The 12244-nt window shown below is 34.1% G+C and overlaps 3 protein-coding genes across 11 annotated transcripts in view; 1 reads left to right on the forward strand and 2 right to left on the reverse strand.

Moving 5' to 3' along the window:
- The window catches only part of LOC110032790 (auxin-responsive protein IAA3-like), a 5168-nt gene extending 2416 nt beyond the window's left edge, over window positions 1–2752 (forward strand). The window contains exons 4-5 of the mRNA XM_020736923.1: window positions 1470–1565; window positions 2679–2752. Coding sequence (XP_020592582.1) covers window positions 1470–1536 — 67 coding nt within the window. The 3' untranslated portion in view covers window positions 1537–1565; window positions 2679–2752. The remainder of the gene's footprint in view (window positions 1–1469; window positions 1566–2678) is intronic.
- LOC110033629 (mediator of RNA polymerase II transcription subunit 22a-like) lies at window positions 2467–5459 on the reverse strand. The gene is given in 5 exon segments (XM_020738041.1): window positions 2467–2757; window positions 4756–4972; window positions 5045–5110; window positions 5195–5294; window positions 5296–5459. Coding segments are annotated over 5 exon segments (444 nt in total). The 5' UTR covers window positions 5331–5459; the 3' UTR covers window positions 2467–2731.
- Window positions 5460–8646: 3187 nt separating this feature from the next.
- The window catches only part of LOC110034503 (ninja-family protein Os05g0558800), a 35324-nt gene continuing 31726 nt past the window's right edge, over window positions 8647–12244 (reverse strand). For 8 of the 9 annotated variants that reach the window (XM_020740485.1, XM_020744326.1, XM_020742576.1 and 5 more), the window contains 2 exons: window positions 9742–10254; window positions 8647–8868 (listed from right to left, as the gene is read on the reverse strand). In XM_020740485.1, the coding sequence (XP_020596144.1) occupies window positions 9767–10254 (488 nt within the window). In that variant the 3' untranslated portion in view covers window positions 8647–8868; window positions 9742–9766. Of the gene's footprint in view, window positions 8869–9737; window positions 10255–12244 lie in introns of all 9 variants that reach the window. The other variant, XM_020739794.1, reaches the window with a different exon arrangement.

A 12244-nucleotide genomic window follows, 5' to 3' on the forward strand; every position in this document is an offset into this window, starting at 1 on the left:
TATATATATATATATATTTATTTATTTATTTATTTGTAAATAAGTCTGATCATGAGCCGACTCGAATTCGAACTTGATTAATTATTCAAGCTCAAGTTGGCTGGAACTTAACTCGACTTGGTTACACCCCTGCTTGCAACTACCACTACAAACCAACATTTACACCCCTGCTTGAAAGTAGTTTCCTCCAGCTTAATTTTTAATGTGGGAAAACTAGCCTCTTGTAGTAAGATTTTGAGGGAAGAAAATCACGAATCTTCGACAATGTGAACTGATTGTGTTTATAATCACTTTTAATTAATGTTTTCATTATATTTTGGAAAATTTAAAATCCTTTTTTATTCCTTCGAATTTACATTGCACTGTCGATGTTTTTTCTTGTAAAATAACAAATGAAAAAAATAAAGGAGATGGTGAATATAATATGAATTTTTGGATCTGTTTTGAGAGATGAATATATTATAATCATATATTTTATTCGTTGGCTGTTAAACAAATAGATATAGCTTGTACGTTTGATAATGTTGGTTGGTTGCTCCCTCTTGCTTTGCTTTTTGTAAAGCAACTCACCTAAAATGGTGCGGGCAGCCAAGAAGTCAATTTGGCCTCGACTGTCCTATCCTTGAGCTTTATTACCACCAACAAAAATTTAATACATAAATTCTACACGAAGAATTTTAATATAATGTTTTACATACAATCTATTTATTTGTTTTTATCCAAACCTGAAAATATTTTGTGCCTAAAAAAATTAGGGAAGATTTACATACATAAACCTCAATTCTTATGTATTTACATATCTAACACTCAAAAGCACGATTTTTACATGTATGCCACCCTTCCCATTCATGAAAATTTGTATTTCACTCTATAAATAATGGTACTTTTGATGTGAATGAAAGATTTGGGTGGTATAAATGTGAAAAAACAATGCTCAGATTTTGGATATGTAAATACATAGGAATTGTGTGGTATGCATGTAGATGCCCCAACATTTAAAACAAGAACATTTTTATTGAAAATAATTTTTTTCATCAAAAGTAATTTTTTCCCATATAGTAATTTTACATGTTCAACAAAATATCCTGAAATGTGTTAAACTTTATATTACGATTACCAAATTCAAAAAAGTAATATTTATTTTATAATAAGCTTTGAAAATCTACAAAAACATGAAATAAACAACATTGTATGGGGACATTATTGCTGTTTTTCTGTGATTTTGCCATCATTTTTTAACACAATTATTTACTCTTTTTGCAAAACTATCCGATTGTTTTTTACCTTGCAGAATGTTCAGGGATTCATGTAGGAGGATAAGGAAATAAGCTTTGACAATCTACTAAAACATGAAAAAAACAACATTGAATGGGGATCCTATTACTGTTTTGCCCTGGTTTTTTTCCGTCATTTTTTTAACATAATTATTCACTTTTTTTGAATAATTATACAATTGTTTTACAATGCAGAATGTTTAGGGATTCCTGTAGGAGAATAAGGATTATGAAAGGTTCAGATGCAATTGGTTTTCGTTGAGTATGAACTGCCAAACTGAGCTAACGTTGGTTTGTATTTGACCCTTTTTGAAAATTTCTCAATTATTTATTTTAGTGCCATTTACATAGCAATCCACCTAATTCCTATGTATTCACTTAACTAACACCTAAACTTGCTCTTTGACACTTTGTTTAATTGTTTTTTTTATTTGGGCTATCATTCACGGCTAATAGGTCACATAGTTGAACTATAGATTTGAAATTTCAAAATAGGATGTTAAGACTTTTTTTATTGAGATGAGGGCATGACCACAAAATTAAGTTTTGGAAGATTTACATATATATACCACTCAAATTCTATGTATTTAAATGCTAACACTTACATTTCAATCTTTGCATACATGCCATCTTACCTTTGTATGAGAAAAGGTGCATTCACTTTTTAAGGGTTAAGAAACATTTGGATTTTATTAATGTAAGAAGTAAAGTTTGTGTTAAATATGTAATTACATAGGAATTTGACGGTACTTCATTGTGAGCTCGAGCTCGGCTCATAGTGGTGGTAGTCAACTCACGAGCTCGAACTAAAAATTCAATTTTAACGGGAGCTCACCTTCCCATTTAATAAATAAATTGAAGTTTGAGCTCGAGCTCGAGCTCGTGGCTTGATAAGTTCGGATCGTGAACTCATTAATGAGCCAGCTTGGGAGCTAGAGCTGGCTTGTGAGCCAAATCGGCTTATTTACAACCCTAGTATAATTCCCATTAAATCATTAAATTTAAAAAAATGTATCATTTTAAAATAATCCTTAAAAATTCAATGAGAAGTAACATCATGAATATTTAGGCTTTGTTTTCTCACAAGAAAAATATCATTATTATGATCTTAATATATAAAAGGATGATGAAAAAAATAATGCCAATACAAATTATTTTAGATAATTTTGTATATTTAATTGGCTCCATTTCTTTAGTGCGTAACATAAAATCTGAGCCCCTTCTTATTAAATAAATAGCCCTCCTACCTGCTACAAATTGAAAGGCAAAAACTGTGCTCCATTTCTTTAGTTGTTTTGTCGAAATAATTGTAATCTAAATTTAAGAGTTTGCAAATTCCGAGTATTTTTATATAATTTAATTTTTGTTCTTCTAATTAAAACCTGTAACGCTGCCTCCTTGTAGCTCCAAGATCCATACAAAAGCCGGCCTGAAGAAACAGAATCTCCCTATTGCTGCTAGAAGGTACAAACCAACAATATCACTGCAAGAAAAAACATATATATTCATCAAAATCAAATGTTTAAAGTTCTAAAGCTTGTTTTGTTCACATGAAGCCAGACAGCTACTGTTTATTTGATCTAAAGGCAAGTGAGTTGAATGGCCACGTTGTTGTCTAGTTTTTTTTTTCTATATATCATATATGATATTTATGTTCTGTTCCGAACTTTCTCATTGCTGAGATTTTTGTTGTTTCATGAAGAATCAGTTTTTTTTTTTTTTTAATTATCATGAAGAATCTGTTTTTTTTTTTTTTTTAATTAGGTAGGGTTTATGGGAAAAAATTTGCGTACATAAGACGTACGCAAAGCTGCATACGTCTGTAACCTGCAAATAGGTTACATGGAAGATATTTGGAGGTTATAACCGCGTTATAGCCCATGTGACCTCCCTGTAACTTACCTATATATGAAAACAGAAGCGTGAAACTTACTAGAAGGTACAGGTAGGTTACAAAGAGGTTACATGGGCTATAACGCAGTTATAACCTCCAAATATCCTCCCTGTAACCTATTTTCAAGTTACAGACGTACGCAGCTCTGCGGTTACAAAGACGTACGCAAATATCCTTCAGGTTTATGGGGGTGACAAGGAATATTTACACACATACCATTCAATTCTTATATATTTACATGTCTAACATCTAAACTTCAATTTTTACATATATGAAAAAGAGTACATTATACTTTTTTAGATGTTAATATTGTGGTGTTCTTATGTTATATGAATGACTTTAGTGGTGTAAACGTAAAAAAGTAATGTTTATTCCTGTATTTAGAGATGTAAATATAAACGAATTGAGTGGTATGCATGTAAATGCCCAAATATGCTACAAAGGTGCTGACAAAACTTACCTTCCATTCTCCTATTTAATTTCTCACACAACCCCTTCAGCTTACCTAGGAATTGTGTATTATTTATACAATTTTTGTCATTTTTGCTCAATGGATCATAGATGAGCATGTTCATGCGCTCTGCGGTCGCGTATATCTTTAATTGGATTGACTTGTGCAAGTCCTTTTAAGCCATTCAATTAAATTCTCCCGTCCTTCCAAGTTTGATGAACAATAGGGATTTCTTTGGCATTTTAGTTCATTATTGAGATGTTAAAATTGATTTTGCATCGGACCTCAAGGTTGAGATTTGCAATTTTTTTAATAATTTAAGTAGCTTGAAACATTATGTACAAGTAGCTTGAACAGATATGTGAAGTTTGTTAGTGGAAGGATGTAGATGTGGTTGGATAAATTTAGGGTTTGGAGGATGATTTGGCAATGTTTATTGATGGAATTTTATCCTAGGCTAGATTTAGAAATAGGGAGGAAGAAGATGAAGAGAAAAGAAATATATCAATTATTGTTGGAGGATCATGATGATAAAGGTAACAAGTCCCATCATTAGCTTGACATAAAGCGAGAGTTTTATCATAAATCGCATTGAGACTTAGGTTGATATATTTAAAATTGATTTAGAAGTTAGAAGCCATGTTTCGGCCAAACAATGACATCTCTATCTATTCATGGGGATTGCCCTAATCTTCCTATTGATAGACATTGATGAAAATCACATGCTTGGCATAACCATTGAAAGAGAGAACAAATCCCGCAAAGAGAAGTCTTCTAATTGCATAGCTGTATAAGATTTGAATGCTACAAAGAAAAAATGACAAAATCAAAATGGCTTTGTTAAGAGTAATTCACATGCGACATTTAAGCTATATACCCCGGAGCCTTGATGGCAACAACTCTAGACCTAAATGCGCATGCCAAAATTGTTCATCTTATAAATCAAACTCTAGTTCTGGTAAGATGGATATCAGGATTAGTAATGGTATGAAATAAAAGATAGAATTGCATATCATATATAGGTTTATGACACCAAAGAGTTATGTGTAACCATGAAACTATAGATGTTAGATATGTAATAGGATTAAACACTTCATGTAAAAATAGAAATTGTCCAGATTACTTCAAACCCTAACCCCTCTGAATGGAAGAGTAATAATGGGTCTCCAGTTCCCTGAGACTAACGGCCCCCTGCTCCCCAATCCTCTCCACCAACCTATCCGTGCTCTCCTCCAGCTGATTAAACACGCAGATGCGTTGCTCCACGTTCTCGTTCAGACACTCAAACCCGGAGAAGATCGCCGTCTGCTTCAGCTCCGACACCAACTTCAGAAGCGAATCGGCCGCCTGAACCTGCTCGCATATCCATCAATTCAAATCAAATTGGTCTAAGAGGATTAGATGGAGATGAGATGGAGTGAATACCATTCTGGCAGCTCGCATCTCCATCTGGAAAGCCTCCTGCGCGTTGCGGACGAGAAGATCGTTCACCTGTAGGAGATCGCAGAGGTGACATGATGAAACCCTAACTTGGAATTAGATGGAGGGAATTGGAAGGAGGAGGGGAGAATGAACCCTAGCGACGTTCACGAGGAGACTGAAGTTTTCGACTATGTTGCCGATGTCGGTGTCGAGTCTTTGGAGAAGGGATTTCTGCTTCTGCGCGGGGGCCCCCCGCCGTCGGTCCGGCTCCGGCGACGGGCTTGCTCATACTTACCGCGCACGGGAACCGGTCACCGGCGTGGTTTAGCAATCCGCGCGAGGATATTTACATTTAACGATTGCTCAGGTGTGTTGGGTCGCTCAAAATCAGCTCCAATATATTTAGGGATTTTAGGGCTTGTTTGTTACAGTTACTATAATTTTTAATAATTTATTGCGCAGCAATTATATTAGAAAAAATTGTCACTAATAAATTGTGTCTATTTATTTTGTCTATTATAAAATAAATTCAAGTTACATGAAAATAGGAATTAGATTCATCTCTAAATTCAAGTTACATGAAAATAGGAATTAGATTCAACATCTAAAAAACTAGCAAGTTCAATATTATAACTAAAAATTGATATATCACTAAAGAGTGAGTAGCACAAAAAGGAAAAGTAAAAAAATTAAATTATTAAAATAATATTTAATATTATCATGATATTTAATGTGGGGTAGAAGATATCATGTGAAGAGGGAGAACGAAGAGAAATGATAGAAGATAGAGGAGGACAACTAGGAGTAAAGAACCAAACGTAAGCAATCTTGCACCATTAGTGTCGAGAGAATGAAAAGAGAAAATACCTAGGGCAGCGTTATAGGAGGAAAGAGGAGCGGGGTAAAGACGTGAGAGCAGAAGTGAACTGTGGACCAAAATTAAGCGGGCAATCAAGTAATAGGGATGCTAAAAAAGGCAGACAATGAAGTCAAGCCTGTAGCTCGTGTTTAAGGGAGCTTTTTGGAAATTTTCACCGCACCGTTCAAACCGAACACCTAATACGATGTTTTCTCACCGCACCACAGGAAATAAACTATGCCAAATTGGTCATTAGTGTGACTCAAAATTAATTTGTGGCTTGTTATATTTGATTTAAAGGTGTTTGCTCTGAATTGAATCGAGCTCGATCTAGCTCAAAATCGAAATGAGCTGGTTCAAACGGAGTTATTTGGATTCATTTTAACTTGGATGCTCGGCTCAAAATTATAACTAGATTGAGTTATTTGGATCCATTTCAGCTAGAAACCGGCTAAAAAATGACTCGTGACACGTTATATTCAATTTTATCTAGCTTTACATATATAATTTTTATAAATAAAAAATATTTGAGTCGATCTCGAACCGGTTCAAATTGATTCATTGATGGCTTAAAATTGACTTGAAAAAAAAAAAAACTTGTTCCTAAATTTTGACTCATTGCTCCTTCATTTATTTCAATCTAATCTCAATCCAAGCAAAAAATTGAATCGATTTTCAGGCAACTAAAGACCTTCAAGCTAAATTCACACCCCTGTTTACATTCATACCACATCAATTCTTATAAATTTGCATTTTATAACACATAAATTATCATATTTATATCCATAACATCCAAAAATTTAGCATAACATAAAATTTATCACTATTAATCTTTTTAAAAGTAAAAAAATACCACACAATTTTTTATATATTTTTTATATACACATAAATTATCATGTTTATATCATGTAAACAAAAATTTAAAAGGTTTACGTACTTGCCACCACTATATTACCATGTATTTAGATAACTTACCCCTAAACTTCATTTTTCCATAACATACCATCTTATCTAAGCATGATATATGTAAGAAAAAACATAAAAAATAAAGTTTAGTTGTTAGATGTGTAATTACAAAGGAACAAGGAGGTATTTATGTTAGTAAAGTATTCAGATCAGTATCATTAGGGTTTAGTTTTAAGGAAAAACTTTATAAGCTGGTGGGGAGGCCTGCAATACTTTATGATGCATAATGTTGCCTTTAAAGGAGAAGCATAAAACTAAATTGACTCTCGCTAAGATAAAACATGTTATGGTGAATGATTGGCTCGACACAAAGCCAAAATGTGAAACGAATATATCTATGAAAGGGTTGGTGTAACTCCAACGACAGACAATATTAGAGAGAATCGTCTCAGATGGTTTTGTCACATTAAAAATCGACCATCTGATAATCCGGTTATGAGAATAGATGCTTTAGATTCAGCTTATGTCAAAAAAGACAGAGGAAGACCTAATGTCAAAAAAGACAGAGAAAGACCTAAAAAAGACTTGAGCATATTGTATAAAAATTGATCTTAATTTATTAAAAACTAAATGAAATATGACACTCAATAGGACACAATGGAGAAAAATGATTCATATAGTCAACTCCACTTACCATAAATGAAAAGTTACATTTCACTTCTAAAAAGTTCGTGATAGTGATATTTTTGACATGATATTAAAACTTTTGAGTGTTATATATGGATGTAAATATAAAAGTTTAGGTATCAGACATGTAAATACATAAAAATTGTGCGGAATGTATGTAAATGCGGGAATTATCGGATTCTAGCAGCGGAATTCGAGCATCGGGCAATTGAAAGAAGCACATAAATATGGACAGCAATAATTGGTTTTACATATCCAACAATCTTTTATCATATTTACTCCAAAAACAACAAAAAGCGGTAGATATGTAAAATAAAGTTCATGAAACAAAAGCCAAATGTAAGCAATACTTCTCTAGACCATAAATAGAGATTTATAACAATATGGTAATAATAATAGTGTAAAGGTCTTTAAGAATAAGAAACCTGCAGACAGAATGCTTCATCTTTTACTTCAGAATCCATCTTCAGCATTCAACTTTTTAGCTGTAGAAAAATCACACGAAGGGTTAATAAGCGTTGGATTCTAACATGAAAAAAAAACAGAAAGATTTACATACATACCTGAAAATTCATACGTATTTACATGTCTAGCACCTAAGATTTGATATTTATATTTATACCACTTTAATTATGTTTGTAAGATGCGCTTCACGTTTTATAAGGCGGTGTTTGGCGGCATCAGGGATTTACGTTAAATAGGATTTAGTAAATCTGGATTTATCAAAATGGATTTTGAAGGAAGGAAGCTTAGAAGCCACCGGTCGTAAACCCGCCTGTGACTCGGATTTAATAAATCCGGATTTACGTGACGAAGAAGACGAAAAGCTAGGAAAATGAGGAAAAAAAATGAGAAAAAACGGTTTAACAGAGTGTTGGATTTAAGATTCAGTTTTTCAGTAAATGAAAAGTTACATTTCACTTCTAAAAAGTTCGTAATAGTGATATTTTTGACATGATATTAAAATTTTTGAGTGTTATGTATGGATGTAAATATAAAAGTTTTGGTATCAGACATGTAAATACATAAAAATTGTGCGGAATGTATGTAAATGCGGGAATTATCGGATTCTAGCAGCGGAATTCGAGCATCGGGCAATTGAAAGAAGCACATAAATATGGACAGCAATAATTGGTTTTACATATCCAACAATCTTTTATCATATTTACTCCAAAAACAACAAAAAGCGGTAGATATGTAAAATAAAGTTCATGAAACAAAAGCCAAATGTAAGCAATACTTCTCTAGACCATAAATAGAGATTTATAACAATATGGTAATAATAATAGTGTAAAGGTCTTTAAGAATAAGAAACCTGCAGACAGAATGCTTCATCTTTTACTTCAGAATCCATCTTCAGCATTCAACTTTTTAGCTGTAGAAAAATCACACGAAGGGTTAGTTAGCGTTGGACTTTTAACATGAAAAAAAAGGAAAGATTTACATACATACCTGGAAATTCATACGTATTTACATGTCTAGCACCTAAGATTTGATATTTATATTTATACCACTTTAATTATGTTTGTAAGATGCGCTTCACGTTTTATAAGGCGGTGTTTGGCGGCATCAGGGATTTACGTTAAATAGGATTTAGTAAATCTGGATTTATCAAAATCCATTTTGAAGGAAGGAAGCTTAGAAGCCACCGGTCGTAAACCCGCCTGTGACTCGGATTTACGTGACAAAGAAGACGAAACGCTGGGAAAATGAGGCAAAAAAACAAGAAAAAACGGTTTAACAAAGTGTTGGATTTAAGATTCAGTTTTTCAGAATTTGGCTGGATTTAAGCTAAACCCGTTGTTGTTAAATCCGCCTATTAATAGGCTTCCAAACACAGCCCAAGTTTAGTAATAGTGGTGTTTTTATGTGATATGAAAGATTCGAATGTCATAAATGTAAAGAAGGGAAATGCCAAAATAATATGCTATTGAGCCATTTTAGTCCCAGAGTTTATATAAAAGTGTCAATTTAGTTCTCATACTCTTTAAATTTTGGCTAAAATAATCCTCCGTGAAGATTATTTCAGCCAATATTAAAGAAGTTCGGAGACTAAATTGACACTTTACAAACTTCTCAGACCAAAATGAACCCCCTACAAAGAGCTAGGGGATTATTTTGATAGTTTTCTCAAATACAAAAATCAAAGTTTAGCCACTAGTCATGTAAATACATAGGAATTGCGTGGTATGTATGTAAATGCCCCAGAAGGGGGGCCCAAAAGACATAGATTGCAAAATGTACCTACTTTTTTTGCAGCAACTAATTACAGTTTAGCTCTGAGCAGGGTTTGGGGTATTAGCAGTGTTAAATGAAGCCAAATTTGGGTTATTTTCTGAATTCGGACCCTCAGAACTTGCATGTTGAACAAATTCCTCTGGGGACATGTGGGTCCCATGGCAAGCACAGACAATTTTTATTTGATTTTGATTATATTTGTAAGTGACACCAGATACGGTTTTACCATTTGGCCCCGGACCAGTGGTTGTAACCCAAGGAAGGTCTGGGTATGAGCCAGAGCCTCCAAATCTTAAATTCGGAGCAATTCCCGGCCTAATAAACGGCGCTTCGCGCAGAAGAGCTTCGGTTGCCGGCTTATTCGTTGCTTCGTTCGCCTGCGTGGAATTGCTTCTCAACTTTCCTTGTTCGTCGGGTCGAGCGGATGAGACGGCCTCTCCAACATATCTGGAACTCCCAATCATCAAATCTGGCGCCTTTCCATCATACGAAAAAGCCGCTGTTGTGTTATGAGGGGCGGCTCCTAAAATGGTTTTAAGGGGAAAAAAAATGAAATGCTTGCCTCAATATGTGAATAAAAATAAAGGAATATTTACAAAAATAGTCAAGTTATACGTACTTACCAATGGCACGCCTAAGCTTCAATTTTACATATATAAATATGCAACCTTACCTATGCATGAAAAGGTGAATTTCATTTTTAAAGCTAAAAATAGTGATATTTTTTTGTTTAATATGAAAGATTTGGGGGTATAAATGTTATAAACAAAGTTTAGGTAGGTAGATATGTAAATACATAAGAATTGGGAGGCATGCATGTAAATGCCCCAATGGCTACTAAGGTTGCTAAAGGTTTCCAAAAAAGATATACACATCAGTTGAAAACTGAGTTTTGAAGCATCATAAAAAAAAGTTTAAAAATAAAATAAAAAACTTTTAATTATGATTAAATATAGTATGAAGTTACCACTCAGTTCCTAAAGGATTTACATATCCAACACCTGAACTTACAAGCCCACCTCAGCATTGTAAGAAAAGGTTGCTTTCACTTTTTAAAAGTTAAAATGATGACATTTTTTTATGTAACATGTAGGATTTGAGTGGTATAAATGTAAAAAAAAGGAGATTTAGAGGTTAGATAAGTAAAATTATAGGAATTGGGTATTAAAATGATGGTACTTTTATGTGACATGAAGGATACTGGTGGTATAGATGTAAGAAAGAAAATTTTAGATGTTAGAATGTAAATAAAAAGGAATTGTGGGGGTATGTACGTAATTTTCCCTAGAAATTTAACATATAAAAATGCATAGAACTCAATCTTACATGCCAACAGTGGTAAATAAAATAAAATTGTTCAATTATACAAAATTTGCTCATTTAAATGAAGTCTGTGCATAGAGAAATACGATGCGAATTTGGGGGGCGGGGGTTGGCTGTGGTGGATCTTGTATAAGGGGATCCAACAACAGCGGATTGAGTGGGTTGGAGTGGCATCGGGCGGAATGGATTGAGCAACATTAGGCGGGCTAGAGCAAGCAACAGTGGGATGAATGGGAAAGTCGCATGTGATTCTTCGGGGCTAGAGAAGATCAATTTGAAGGATTTCAGTCTCGAACAAAAACCAAGGTAAGTACCAGATGCGCTAATTCCTTTTGTTGCGGCAACCGCAACAACCTTCTGAGCGAAAGTTGATTCAAAAGCCTATGGGGACGAAAAAGTTGATTATGGGTTGAGCTAAATTATAAAAGAAGGGAAATCAATATGAACCGAGGAAGAGAACCCAAACACTGCTTCATGGGTGGAACGACCTTCAGCCAAGGAAATTGGAGAGGAGGTTCACGCATAACTGAAGATGTCGATCTTTGTATGAGATGATGTTTATGGTTCGGTTTATCGTGTAAAGATAACTTGTTGTTAGCGGGCTAACGGTGGGGAAAAAAAGGCGACCCTGTGTTTGGAAAGGAAGACTCTAGTGAGATATCAATAGAGAGAACAATGTCAACCAATCAAACAACAACAACAACAACAACAACAACAACAAGACTTTATCTCACCAAGTGGGGTCGGCTACATGAATCATGTTTCTCCATTGCGCTCTATTGAGTGTAATATTTTCATTTAATTCTAATAGAATAAGATCATTTTTTATACAATATGCCCAAGTCCTTTTAGGCCTACCCGTGCCTTTCTTAACGTAACATCTACTCTCCTCACAGGATCGCCAGATGGTAGATGTTTAATGTGACCAAACCACTTAAGAAGACGTTCTCTAATCTTGTCTGCCACTGGAACTACAACAACCCTACCATGAAAATGTCTGTTTCTCATTTTCTCTCCAAGTGTCATGCCACTCATCCACCTAAGCATTCTCATCTCAACGACACTTTAACTTTGTTTTATGCTTCTTTTTTAAAAGCCAACATTTTGTGTCATAGAGCATTGCAGGTCTCACCACCATCTTATAAAATCACCATCTTATAAAATTTTATATTTTTCCTTTCAGTCTAAAT

Source organism: Phalaenopsis equestris, unplaced genomic scaffold (genome assembly GCF_001263595.1).
Source record: "Phalaenopsis equestris unplaced genomic scaffold, ASM126359v1 Scaffold000001, whole genome shotgun sequence".
Lineage (NCBI taxonomy): Eukaryota > Viridiplantae > Streptophyta > Magnoliopsida > Asparagales > Orchidaceae > Phalaenopsis > Phalaenopsis equestris.